Source organism: Hemitrygon akajei, chromosome 4, assembly GCF_048418815.1.
Source record: "Hemitrygon akajei chromosome 4, sHemAka1.3, whole genome shotgun sequence".
Taxonomy (NCBI): Eukaryota; Metazoa; Chordata; class Chondrichthyes; order Myliobatiformes; family Dasyatidae; genus Hemitrygon; species Hemitrygon akajei.
Genome location: NC_133127.1, coordinates 172,274,995 through 172,290,162, shown reverse-complemented (window position 1 = coordinate 172,290,162; position 15,168 = coordinate 172,274,995). Strand labels below are relative to the sequence as shown.

The window sequence follows — 15,168 nt, the reverse complement described above, 5'->3', positions numbered from 1 at the left end:
CACACTGATCTGATTGTATATCTGACTATACACTGATCTGATTGCGTATCCCACTGTACACTGATCTGATTGTGTATCCCACTGTACACTGATCTGATTGTATATCTGACTGTACACTGATCTGATTGCATATCCCACTGTACACTGATCTGATTGTGTATCTGACTGCACACTGATCTGATTGCGTGTCCCGCTGTACACTGATCTGATTGTATATCTGACTATACACTGATCTGATTGCGTATCCCACTGCACACTGATCTGATTGTATATCTGACTGTACACTGATCTGATTGCATATCCCACTGTACACTGATCTGATTGTATATCTGACTATACACTGATCTGATTGCACATCCCACTGTACACTGATCTGATTGTATATCTGACTATACACTGATCTGATTGCGTATCCCACTGTACACTGATCTGATTGTATATCTGACTGTACACTGATCTGATTGCATGTCCCACTGTACACTGATCTGATTGCGTATCCCACAGCACACTGATCTGATTGCGTATCCCACTGTACACTGATCTGATTGTGTATCTGACTGTACACTGATCTGATTGCGTGTCTCACTGCACACTGATCTGATTGCGTATCCCACTGCACACTGATCTGATTGTGTATCTGACTGTACACTGATCTGATTGTGTATCCCACTGTACACTGATCTGATTGCGTGTCCCACTGTACACTGATCTGATTGCATATCCGACTGTACACTGATCTGATTGCGTATCCCACTGCACACTGATCTGATTGCGTATTCCACTGTACACTGATCTGATTGTGTATCCCACTGCACACTGATCTGATTGCATGTCCCACTGCACACTGATCTGATTGTATATCTGACTGTACACTGATCTGATTGCATATCCGACTGTACACTGATCTGATTGCATGTCCCACTGCACACTGATCTGATTGCATGTCCCACTGCACACTGATCTGATTGTATATCTGACTGTACACTGATCTGATTGCATATCCGACTGCACACTGATCTGATTGCGTGTCCCACTGTACACTGATCTGATTGTATATCTGACTGTACACTGATCTGATTGCATGTCCCACTGTACACTGATCTGATTGTATATCTGACTGTACACTGATCTGATTGCATGTCCCACTGTACACTGATCTGATTGCATATCCGACTGTACACTGATCTGATTGTGTATCCCACTGTACACTGATCTGATTGTATATCTGACTGTACACTGATCTGATTGCGTATCCTACTGCACACTGATCTGATTGCGTGTCCCACTGTACACTGATCTGATTGCATATCTGACTGTACACTGATCTGATTGCGTATCCCACTGTACACTGATCTGATTGTGTATCCCACTGTACACTGATCTGATTGTATATCTGACTGTACACTGATCTGATTGCATATCCCACTGTACACTGATCTGATTGTGGATCTGACTGCACACTGATCTGATTGTGTATCCCACTGTACACTGATCCGATTGCGTGTCCCACTGTACACTGATCTGATTGTATATCTGACTGTACACTGATCTGATTGTGTATCCCACTGTACACTGATCTGATTGTATATCTGACTGTACACTGATCTGATTGCATATCCCACTGTACACTGATCTGATTGCGTATCCGACTGTACACTGATCTGATTGTGTATCTGACTGTACACTGATCTGATTGTGTATCCCACTGTACACTGATCTGATTGTGTATCTGACTGTACACTGATCTGATTGTGTATCCCACTGTACACTGATCTGATTGTGTATCTGACTGTACACTGATCTGATTGTATATCTGTGTACTCTGATCTGATTGTGTATCTGACTGTACACTGATCTGATTGTGTATCCCACTGTACACTGATCTGATTGCGTATCCGACTGTACACTGATCTGATTGTGTATCCCACTGTACACTGATCTGATTGTATATCTGTGTACTCTGATCTGATTGTGTATCTGACTGTACACTGATCTGATTGTGTATCCCACTGTACCCTGATCTGATTGCGTATCCGACTGTACACTGATCTGATTGTGTATCCCACTGTACACTGATCTGATTGCGTATCCAACAGTACACTGATCTGATTGTGTATCTGACTGTACACTGATCTGATTGCGTGTCCCACTGTACACTGATCTGATTGTGTATCTGACTGTACACTGATCTGATTGTATATCTGTGTACTCTGATCTGATTGTATATCTGACTGTACACTGATCTGATTGTGTATTCGACTGTACATACAGGTTTTCAAAACAATTATCCATACAATCTTGGACAATATCCTCCCACATTTCCCTTCCTTTTTGCTTGTACATAACGACGGAGAGGCAACATATAGATTTTTACTCCCTCATTTTGTGAGATGGATGTAAGAGAGAATAAAATACTAATAAATAATATCTCTAACCCTTGTACCAATTGCTTTCAATCTATGTTGCTGGTAGGTTGAAAAGCTTGCCATTCAGCTTGGAACAATAGATTAGGATTGTGATTGATGATTCTATAGAGGAGGAATCTATAGAGAAAACTGCTGTTTTTGGAGCTTCCTCAGTGGAAAGGTACTAAGTTAGAGAAGTCGATGATGATTACTTCTTTACAGAAATAAGTAATCAGCTCAAGCCCATTCAGATAATCAGAAAGACAAGAAAATCAAAGGGTTGGTACTGGTCTGGTAAAAAATTCATTTACAGTGCAGGAAGATATAAAGAAGGGAAGGAATGAGTGAAAGAAAGAAGGGGAAAAGATCAAGGGAATAGAAAATCTATCATATATCAAAGATCCTTATCATCTGGGCCATGCCATCTTCTTCCAGCTACCATCAAGCAGGAGGTTCACAGCTTGAAATCGCACACCACCAGATTTTTAAAAACAAACTACTTCACTTCTTGAACCAACCAGCACAACTTTAATCACTACCCCAGTATAGCAAGACCACGGCCACATTGATCACTTTGCTCTATAATGGACTTACTGTTTTGCTTCTAATTGTGTTCTTTCTCGAAACGTTGTGTGCAATTTATATTTTACATGTGACTGCTGTTTATATGATGCTGCGTGCCTGCTATTCTGCTGCAAGTAAGTTTTCATTGCACCTGTGGATTTGATAATAAACTTGACTGACTTTGACTTTGACCTTTCCGTGTACATTCACTCGAATAATACAATCATTGTTTTAGTTACTCCCTTGTCTCAATTTTGTTAATATCAAAATCTGCGAAGCAGTTTGGGATATTAATTGGTGCTCTATTGTGGACAGCACGGTAACATAGCAGTTAGTGTAACGCTATTTCTGCGCCAGAGTTTGTGCATTCTCCCCGTGACAGTGTGGGCTTCCTTCAGCGTCCTTCCACATTCCAGAGCAGTATGGTTAAGGTTAGTGAATCGTGGGCCTGCTATGTTGGTGCCAGATGCATGGCCACACTTGTGGTTTGCCTCCAGCACAATCCTTGCTAATTCGATTTAACACAAAATTACATGTTTCAGTATTTTGATGTACATGTGACAGATAAAGCTGGTCTTTAAATACTAAAGCAAGTTGCTGGCGCCAAGTGTTGAAGGTGATCATTGTGGCTCAGTATTACCGATGGCAGATCGGCTCCCTCTCAGCTCCAGTAGTCCACGTTCAACCTTGACCTCAGATGTGACCTGTGCAGAATTTAAATGTTCTCCCCGTGACAGAGCAGGCTTCCTCCGCATACCCCAGTTTCCTCCCAAGTCCCCAGGACACGCAGGCCGCTCGGTCAATTGGCCACAGCAAATTGTACCCAGTGTCTAGATGAGTGATGAGGTCTGGGTGGAGTTGATAATAATGTGGAGAAAATAAAAAGCAGGAGTTAAGCAGAGCAAGTGTGATTGGGTGGTTGACTATCGGCAAAGGCCACATGGGCCGAAGGGCCTGTTCCTGGGCTGGCACTGTCTCACCATAACCGCTTACAGCACACAATGAAAAACGCTTAACATGCAAGCAATTTCAAACGAACGAGGCAGGTGCTTACCCCTGAACAGGTTGCGCGGTATTTGACAAGTATGGCCACAGCCATTGGAACAGCATTTCTTCAGACCCGAGCACTCGTTGTCTGCCTCACAGCTTTCAACACAGGCAGCAGCAAATCCACTGGCTTTCTCTGGAGCCGGACAGTCTCCCTGCTTTGCTGACTGGATTGACTTGAGGAACTCACAGCTAGTCAGGCACTCATAGTGTTTCTTTGGGAAAAGAAACTGGAATAAAATGAAAAGAACGGAATTATTTCATTTGCATAAAAGTTCTCGAACAATTGCTATAAGATTTTTAAAACTACCTAAAATGCTATGTGGTAAATTCCATGGCTGGAGAAATACTACAATTAAACGTTTGCTTTATTGAACATCTGTAGTCACAAAAAACACGGGTCAGTTGACTAAATCTACTGTACCATCTTCTGCTGCAGACTGGTTTCATATCCTTCTTGCTGTCACTAATATGTTCAAGTTGACTAATCCTACAAATTGAAGCAGCATTTGATTATCTTCAAAGATGTTAAAAACTAAAATAAATAGCTCAAGGCCAGGTCTTACCTCACACTTGCTTTGACAGTGAGTCTCTTGTATGTCCCAGGATTCTTTGCACGGCTCTAGGCACTGTCAAGCAGAACAAAGTGCCTGTTAGTATCAAAAGTCACATCAAAGGGATGTGATGCATTAAAGTCCATGTCTGGCCATGCCTCTGGCTCACTCTCACATAACTGAAACAGCAAACAACTAAACGGCATCTTCCAATAAGTTGGAAAGTCTCAGCACTTATATCCGAACATGTCAAATATCAAATCTAATCCAATATGGCTGCAGATGCTGTGGCGTTTTCTTCAAAATAGATATTTTCAGTGAAATGATTATAATATTTTAAACTGAATAATTAAAACCTTCGCAAATAAAATGTGCAATTTTCAAATCAAGTTGCAGCAATTGCAGTTTGATGAAATAATTTTTTATATTTTTGCTTGCTTTTTTCAAAATGTTGGAAATTTCTTGGCCACCCAATGAGTTACCACTTTTTAAATATAATCCTTACTCTAACTAGAAGCTCATGGTAAACAGGTATTATATTCTTTTCCAAATCTGAATGTGTTCCATTCATGCTAAATAGTCCCAGAACTATCCTGCAGGCATGAAATTTACTTGAAAGAACTCTACTGACTTCCCAACTAACAAACCTCGACAACAAATTTAATTTCCTAGCAAGGAATTTATGATCAATGGTTTCAATGTTCTGAGTCCAAAGCTCCATTTGACTGGATTCTTGCATTGTTTGTGGGTGAGGCAGCCCCCACTGTCTGTCCTCCACTCAGAGTATAGGTGTGGAAATCTCTTCCTCTTCTAAAATGCTTCCAGAGCCTAGAATGCATTCTTGGTGACAGATCGAATTTTTAAATGTGTACTAACAAATGGACGGTCGTTTGGACAGAGAACTCTTCTGGGTGCAGAATGTTAGAGAACAAGCAAAGCAAAGTCACTGGAAATTAACTTTTATGTGAGCAGGAAATAAAAGCTTCTATCTTAAAAAGAATCCTACTGGAGGAAATTTAGCAGATTGTGGCGACCCACTTTCTGCGCAGGTGAACCGGCTCACAAATAGCCAGCACGCGGGGAGAGACTTTGGTAATGCACCTCTGATGTCATTTCCGCCCGGAGAGGACGAGCGCTAGGGATTAAATGCTCGCGCCGCGAAGTTTGAATAAACTAGTCTCGAAACGACTTACCGACTGCGTGTCGTTATTTCAGCGCTGTGTGTAGCACATCGCTACAAGATAAACTAAAATGGGTTCAACCATATCGAAATTATATTTGAACTTCAAAAAGCTGTGGCTCAGTTGTGTATAGAACAGAGAGTGAAAAGTATTATTTACTTTCATTAATTGTAGTAACTTGCAGAAATCAGTGGGCAAGTTTGTTTCTGGATGGGAAACAGCTTAAATAACATAAACACTTATTATACTTTATTTGAAATATTTACGTCATGAATTAAGTCCCCGTGCGAGGTGTTTCGCCCGACTTGTTTTTTTTAATTCGCATCTCCTGTTGCTCTCTCTATAGATCATACTTCAAACAAAACGTGATTGCTTTATCTCAAAGGGTTTGCAGGTGAATCTGAAGCTAGCGATTGTGTGGGTAGCTGCAAACCCTGGGAGCATTCAAGACAAGGGTGGGAGTACCTTGAAGCTACCCTACGGTGACCAGCAACCCCAGGAGGTCAGAAATTGTGGAGACTGCAGCAAGAGGCACTGGGAGCAGGAGTGGATCGGTAGATTGACTAATTGTTCCTCAACCCACAATATCTGCATTTTCACAGTTTAAGTAGGGGCATAACAATTGCTTCAACTACCTGCTACAAACCTGTGATTTTCTTACAATCCTTTGGCCTTTTATATCTTTGTATCATCTAGATTTTTTTAATCCTTTGATTAAACAAGCTGTTAAAGCCTTGCACCTTTTCTGTTTCTTGACTGATCTGCTAACCTCCCTACTGCCCTCCTTCAACCTAAATAAATGTCTCTTTATCTTCCAGTTCTGATGAAGGTGACACCTACCATATTGCTCACAACATATCCTTTCCTTTACACTTATTGGCCAACTTCCTGCGTTCTTCCAGAACTTCCTGTTCTCCATTAGAACTCAACAGAGTCTCTGATATGAGTTGCATTAATAACATATGCCATGGTCTATGTTGTAAGTTGAGTAAGCATACTGATGTTAAATATATTGATAAAGACGTTCCATTCAAGTATTTTGGTGCCCGGTTCCTCAGCACAGTCTGCAACAGTGGATCCTGTGGGTCACAAGACAACCTCTGACGGCTCCACATGACTGTAGGCTCAGATGGCTGAGGTTGCTGTCAGTTTTACAGGGGCATTGGGGGAGTCATGTTCTCGAGGATTAGAGGGTCAGGGCTAGAGACCATCAAGGTGCCGTGGCAAAGGTTGTCATTTTTACCACTATTACAACAAATTCATCTCAATATCGTCAGTTTCACAACAGGACAATGCAGTGTCTGTTTGAGCTACTGCACGGTAACTCCAGAAGCATGGAAAAGTGTATTGGACAGCACCAAGTGTTTCAGCGCTAATTTCTCCCACCTACACCTGTAACAGACACTAGCAGAGACACACATAGGATCGATGATATTGACACTAACAGGATGAGGCTCAAGCATTAAGGATGAACTATGGCCAAGCTGGAAATTAACAGGGGACTGACTGTACATGTTAATGTGAAGCAATGCAAGGCATTGAGCAGTAAATGGGTCTTTTTTCTCAGGTGCCATGAGCAGTTTTTTACTCTCTTACAATATTTATTTCAGGAGCAAGAGACGTTAATGCCATGGATAGGCTGCAGAGGCTGAGGCGGTTCTCTTCAGAAAAGAAAAAGTTGAAGTTTAAATTCCAGGAGGCATTGGGGAGAGCTGCAGTAAATAGTCAGAAACCGTTCTCATGGAAAGGCCATGGATATAGAATGAAGATGATGGGCCAAATAGCAAAAAGTTTCATGAGGTAAAACATTTTTTTACCCTCAGTGAGGGATTACAATCTGGAAAGTTCTGCCAAGAATAACGAAGACACACATTCAGTGGCCACTTTATTACGTACCTCCTGTACCTAATAAAATGGCCACTGAGTGTATGTTTGTGGCCTTCTGGTGCTGTAGCCCATCCAGTTCAAGAATTGATTTGTTGTGCATTCAGAAATACTCCTCTGCACAACCCTGTTGTAACGTGTAGTTATTTGAGTTACTGTCGCCCTCCTCTCAGCTTGACCCAGTCTGGCCATTCTCCACTGTCCTCTCTCATTAACAAGGTGTCATCGCCCACAGCTCATTGGATCTCTTTTTTTGTTTTTCACGCTATTCCCTGTAAACTCCGGAAGCTGCTGTGAGTGAAAATCTCAGCAGATTATCAGTTTCTGAGATACTCAAACCACCCTGTGTGGCATCAACAATCATTCCACAGTCAAAGTCGCTTAGATCACATCACGGAAGCAATGGGCCATATGGTTAACTTCCACACTTTCCGTGACTTCTGATACTTTGAAGGTAGAAATCCCAAAACGTCCACCCTCTACAATTGAAAGCACAGTTAGAGGAAAAGGCACATCATCTCTTGCTCTTCAATTGACATTTGCACACTTTACTTCCAATTGCACTGAGTAGATCATGTCTGATCTTGTTAAAGTCTATTGCATCCTTCCTTTCCTTTTTACTTAATAGTTTGATGTCTCTGGTTCTGTACTTGTTGGAAGAAAGAGGGGTTTCTCCTTGAAACATATTGAATAAAACCCAGAGTAGAGTGGATGGGGCGAGGATGATTCCTATAGTACGAGACTCTAGGGTACAGCTTCAGAATAGAAGGATATCCCTTTAGAACAGAGATGAAGAGGAGTTTCTTTAGCCAGAGGGTGGTGAATCCGTGAAATTCATTGCCACAGACAGCTGTGGAGGCCAAGTCATTTCAAGCGGAGGTTGGTAAGTTCTTGGTTAGTAAGGATGTTAAAGATTACAGGGAGAAGGCAGGAGAATGGAGTGAGAAAGATAATAAATCAACCAGGATGGAATGGCGGAGCAGCCTTGATTTTGCTGAATACCCTAATTCTGCTTCAATGTCTTAAGGCCTTAAATACTTCCAATCAACTTTTGAAGAAAAGCAGCTGCAAATTTTGAGGGTTTCTGTGGACATATAATCCAGAAACCAAGGCAAATTGACAATTATAAGACTCTGGAAATGCTTCTAGAATGTGACTTTGTATTTATTTTGCAGTAAATTATTTTTATCAAAGCAGTTTATTTTATAATGTCGATCAATGATTCATTGCTTCCTGATGTCGGGATTTATTTCACATTCCGGCCAGTTAAATATAACTGATAATGGTTACACCATTTTCTGGTTATCGTTTCCTCTCATCAGACAGCTGCAAAAACAACACGGGCTTAAGTTGTGCGAGCTATCAGTCTGCAAGGGGAACCAAATCCAACCAAGGGGAGTCAACTAACACAATCTTGTTTCACGATCTCTGTAAATTTCACAGCTCCACACGAGATGCAACGAGATATGCAAATAGAGAAGCAAGAAGGTCGGGTTTGATTCTAAATCTCTGGTGGGATGCCTAAAGGCCTTAGCTACACTGCTCACTGCAGAAGTACATTGATTCCCCTCTTAATGAAGAGTCACCACCTCCAGGTTTATAGACAGCCAGATTCAGAAAGGTAGCTCTTTCTTGACCAGATACTTGAATCAAATGGCTTCCATTTGTATCTTCTACTGTTCTAAGATTTATAGTCATTTATACAGTGATTTTAAAAGGGGAAATATAGGAATAATAGCCCGAGTGAGGATTGAGAATGCTGGCACTAGTGGAAGTATATCCAAGGTCCAAAAGGCTCAACGTTTAATTTAATTAACAAAGTATGTATGCAGGAAACAATCCTGTGATTTGTCTTCTCCAGAGAGCCATAAATTACGGAAAACCATAGAAGTGGTTGAAAGAAAGACATCAATCCTCCCCCCATCCCCGCACAAAAGGAAAAAGAAACAAAGACTGGCAAACCCCAGAACCCCTCCCTCACACAAAAACTAAAAGATCGCTCACATGGAGAAACAGCAGCAAGAACACCAAACCCCAAACGGCAACAAGAAAGAATGGGCGAGAACATGAGAAAAAACATAGAACTGAAAGAGGCCAATACGAACTACAGTTAGTTTGAACTGCAGACCGGTCCACAAAACTCAGAATTATATACTAGAATCATATACTGGTACCTTCAGAAAACTGAAAGAAATTATAAAAATTTCTTCAGATATATGAATAAAGTCTGAATAACCATTCTTCCGTCTGAATACAGTAGGCCAAAGTAGCTCCATTGTCATTTTATCCATTTCTAGCCATGATTCTGACCTGTTGCTAGCATCTTTATTTCTTGATACTGAGTGCCTGATCTCCCAATTTATATGAATGCCTGAGAGTCAAAAAATATTTGGCCTCCCAATGCAAATCATCATGTGAAAGGCATTGAAAATATTACGTCCCTGAGCAAGTTAGCACACTGTAATCTAATCAGGAGGTTCAGATGACATTGTAAACCACAAAAGCCATTTATAAAACTCATTTGGAGAATATGAGTACCTAAAGGACACAAGTATAAAATTAACAAGCATTAGGCAAGTCTGAGATTAGAAGGGTTTTCTTTTCCCTAGAGTCATGGGTATATGGCAGAGACACCCAACTAACACAGCTCATCCTGTCTTGATTAATATTGTTCTAAAAAGAGCTTCTTGAATCCTGGGAGTTTAAAATACTGAGGATTATAAGGACGATTAAAAGCTGCATGAAAAGTATTGGAATCTAAGCTACTGGGACTATGGAAATGTCATACCAAGAAAGACAACTGGGTTTAGTAATTACACTGCAGCATATATGGACTGGCTGACATCCAGAGATTTACACAGTTTATCCTAGGGGAGCAGGAGGAAGGTGAATGAGAACAGTTGGTGGTTTTCATAATGAAGCAGGCGGTCCATATTATTTTCTTGCTGTATGGCTTCAGCTATGTGGCCTTTTATCATTTCATCTTCCCTTTAGATTATATCAGAAACCATTATATGAGAAAATGACAGCAGCAAATCCACCTGACATTTCTAGATATGCACTCGGTAGCCTCTTTATTGGGTACAGGAGGTGCCTAATAAAGTTGCCACAGAATGTATTTCTGTATGTTCGTGGTCTTCTGTGGCTGTAGCCCATCTACTTCGGGTTTTGGCATGTTGTGAGTTTAGATACGTTCTTCTGTACACTACAGTTGTAATAAGCGGTTATTTGAGCTACTCTCGCCCTCCTATCAGTATGGCCATTCTCCTCTGAACTCTCTCATTAACACTGGATTATTTTTGCTTCTCACACCATTTTCTGTAAACTCTAGAGACTGTGTGCATGAAAATCTCAGATCAGAGGTTTCTGAGATACTCAAACCACCCCATCTGGCACCAACAATCATTCCACGGTCAAAGTCACTTAGATAACATTTCGTCCCCATTCGGATGTTTGGTCTGAACAACAACTGAACCTCTTGACCATGTCTGCATGCTTTTATGCACTGAGTTGCTGATTAGATATTTGCATTAATGACTGTGTCACAGGATTCAGCCAAACTGTGTCATCAGGTTTGAGGATGACACAACAGTGGTCGGCCTCATCGACAACAATGACAAGACAGAGTACAGAGAGGAATTGGAGCAGCTGGTGAATTGGTGTGAGTAGAACAATTTAAGCCTGAACATGGAGAAGACCAAGGAAATCATTGTGGACTTCAGGAAGGTGCAGATGAACCACCCTCTTCTGTGAATATTGCACCACCCCTTCTGTGAATACATGGATTCTCCAAAGAGTTAAGTGCACCAAATTCCTGGCAGTTTACATCACAGATGACCCTCACCTGGTCCCTTACTATCACCTCCCTGAACAAGAAGGCACAGCAGTGCCTCCACTTCCTAAGGAGATTGAGGCAAGCAAAGCTCCTCTCCACTCCTTCACCCCCTTCCATCGTAAGCGCATTTTACAGGAGTGTCATTGAGAGTGTCTTGGCAAGTTGCATCTCCATCTGGTATGGGAGCATCGGTCCGGAAGTCCCTACAAAGGACTGTGAGAACAGCTGAAATATTAAAGGGATTTTCCTGCCATCTATCTGGGATGCTAATCAGGAATGCTGCAAACACAGGGCCCTGATTATTATTACGGAACCCACCCATCCATCCGCCATCCTCTTTGACTTTCTACCATCGGGCTGGAGACTCTGACGCATAAAAGCAAGAACCGTCAGAATGAGGAACAGTTTCTTCCCTCAGGCCATTAGGCTTCTGAACTCCGTGCCACGTCAATTTCGAAGTGTCACCGGTTAATCTGTTCTGTACCTTACAATACTTAATTTATGAACTTTAGTTCATTATTTATGCGTGATTCATCAGCAGATTTTATCCTCACCTTCATAAGTTATCATGTGTCGCATGCTATGTGCACTACTGTGCTTTACGCCCTGGTTCAGAGAAAGGTTGACTAATTTCTATATGCATTATATACATGTATATAGTTAAATAATAATAAATTTGACTTAACCAGCAGGTGTACGGGTGTATCTAATAAAGTGGCCACTGAGTGAGCAGTGCATTAGACATGCTGACCTCTGTGACTGAGCTCCTATTACACACACTTGACATCTGAAGCACTATGCCCGAAGTGCTACATCATAAAATTTATGCCGCCCTGTCATGCCTTTTCCCATTAATTCACACCTGATCGAGTTGCACTAGTCCTGCAGTGTTAATATCGCTAATGTAATCCTTCATTGAAGACATCATCGTGCATGAGAAGAATGCAGTGACCTTGCATCTGATATCTACCATGATACAAAAAACTATAAATTCTTGATAATTCTTTCAAAGCCTATACAACCTATACAAAATAAGTTGAAGTGCATACATCAAAATTAAGATTCAACCGTTGCCCACTCTCTAAAACTCTATCAGAATCCCTGAGATTAATCACTCACTAATTCATGTATTTACACCTCATTAACACAAACATTTCAAGTTATGGATGATCTATAAATTAAATTACAGGCATTGCATTTTAAACAAAATAATTGACTATGTCTATTAATATCTTTGGCATTGCCTGATATTGTATTAAATACAATGATATTTTCAGAGTCTTTGTGATGCTCGGGGAAAATACATTTCAATGATCCCCTTGTTCAGTACTAAGAAGCAAAGGTGAACAAGTACAGATCTTATAAAACTGGTTTCAGGAGAAGTACCTGGGCAGCCCTCCATTTCGGGACGGCATGGTAGCGCAGTAGTTACAATGCTTTACGGTACAGATGACCCGTGTTCGATTCCTGCTGCTGCCTGTAAGGAGTATACTGTATATGTTTCCTCTGTATATGTATATGGGTATACACATACTGTATATGCGTTTCCTCTGGGTGTCCGGTTTCCTCCTACAGTCCGAAGACGTATCGGTTGGTCGGTTAATTGGTCATTGTAAATAGTCCTGTGATTAAGCTGGGATAAGATGGAGGCATTGCTGGTGCCGGATGGGTCTATACTGCACTGTGTCTCAAATAAATAAGTCAGGTACTAACCACACACAGGAAAACGTGAGTACCTTTTACACCAGTGTAAACTCAAATCAAGTTCCCAATAGTGATTGCATCACAGAAGTTGAACCATGGAACATGTCCTTAACGGCTGGCCTTTCCAACGTTTCTGAGGTCATAGCCAATATTTACACCCTGAACATCAATCATTTAGTTGCTACAATCACTAAGAAGGGTAGTCCCTTAACTACAAGCTACAGTACTGTGCAAAAGTCATCAGCTCATGTAAAAAAAATTCTGTAGAGCGAAGATACTTCCAAAAATAATGAAATGAAAAGTTTCTAAATATCAAAAAATGTATAAAAGGAGCAGTAAACAGTAAAAAAAAACTAAATCAAATCAATATTTGGTGTGACCACCCTCTGTCTTTAAAACTGCATCAATTCTCTTAGTTACACTGTCAAGCACTTTTATAAGAAAATTTGCTGAAAGGTTGTTTCAAGCATCTTGGAGAACTTGCCACAGTTCTTCTGCAGATCTTGGCTGCCTTGCTTGCTTTTATCTCTCCAGGTAATCCCAGACAGCCTCAATGATGTTGAGATCATGTTTCTGTGGAGGCCATACCATTGGAAACTATATAAAATGTCTAGGCTGCCTAAGACTTTTGCACAGTGATGTATATCCCAACAGGTAAGCCGAGAGTGGCATCAACCACCATTTCATGGCCTTTGTTTGACTTCCTGACAGCTTTTGACTCCATCGAACAAGCTTCCCTGTCCATAAAGTTCATTCCCAAACCATCTCCGCTACGTAATTGTGTACAAGCCATAATCAATCGCTGAGTTCACTTTCACAACAGCCACAATCTTATTACAGACTGGTATCAAGCAAGGCTGCATCATTGTCCAACATTTTTCTGTCTTTCCCCCTACAGAGAGAGCACCATTTTACCCCCAATTAAACTCCCCAAGTGGAGTTAGTGGAAAACAATTCAACCTATATTGACTCAGTCCCAGAATCGAGTATACTCCAACAGGCATTAGAAAGCTGCAGTTTCTAGACAATGTAGGATGAAACAACAAATGTCACAGTCCTCCCTAAGGCCAACATGAACAGCACTGAGGCTTTAATTATCCTTGTCTAACTATAGTCACATCCATCACAAGCCAGACACTAGGCTCCCAAACCAGGCATTTTACTCTGAATTCTATCACAAAAGATTGTGTGCTGGATGGCAAAAATGACTCAAATATTTTCTCAAAGTCCTAAAAAAAAGTCCAATCTCTGCACTAATTAATGAGAAATAGAAAGTTCAAAGTCTTTAAAGTGAGACCATCGTTTGTGGTAACACTAGAAATAGGATGAGTGTAGTTATCCTCATTTGTTTAAGAACCTGATGGTTGAGGGGTAGTAAATGTTCTTGAACCTGCTGGTGTGAGTCCTGAGGCACTTGTACCTTCTACCTGATGGCAGCAGTGACAAAAGAGCATGGCCTGGCTGGTGAGGATCTTTGATGAAGGATGCTGCTTTTCTACAGAAATGTTTCATATAGATGTGCTCAATAGTTGGGTGGGCTTTACCTGTGATGTACTGGGCCGAATGACTACTCAGAATGCAGTTTGAACATTTGGAATCGCACAAAGTTATCACTTTGACAGCATTGCACAAACTTTGCAAATATAGTGGACAGAACGCATGTTAATCTGCCCAACAGCATTGTTAAGAACCTTCTGCCCACCTGTAACAGCTCGGGTCCAACACTGGTTCACCAGTCATCTCAGAACTACAAAACTTAATGGAAATAAGTTATTTTCAATCCCATGTCTGCCTAATGGTAAGAAAAAAAGGAATTCCTTAACTTGAACTCCAGTTTGTCAACTGTGGCTCCTGTCGTAACTTGATCAGTAGCCTAACAGCCTCAGTAAGTGGCAGTTACCCCACACACTTGGTTAATTTATAAGCACGTTAATGTAGGCTTGTGATTGTTATCTCTGCCTATGGGATTTCTCTTCTTCGACCTTGGTCATTAT

General features: G+C 41.1%; 1 protein-coding gene across 2 annotated transcripts in view; it reads right to left on the bottom strand.

Moving 5' to 3' along the window:
• The window catches only part of LOC140726955 (anosmin-1), a 189,748-nt gene that overhangs the window by 68,858 nt on the left and 105,722 nt on the right, over positions 1-15,168 (bottom strand). For both annotated transcript variants that reach the window (XM_073044000.1, XM_073044001.1), the window contains exons 3-4: positions 4,583-4,645; positions 4,024-4,246 (exon numbers count right to left, since the gene is read on the bottom strand). In XM_073044000.1, coding sequence (XP_072900101.1) covers positions 4,024-4,246; positions 4,583-4,645 — 286 coding nt within the window. The remainder of the gene's footprint in view (positions 1-4,023; positions 4,247-4,582; positions 4,646-15,168) is intronic.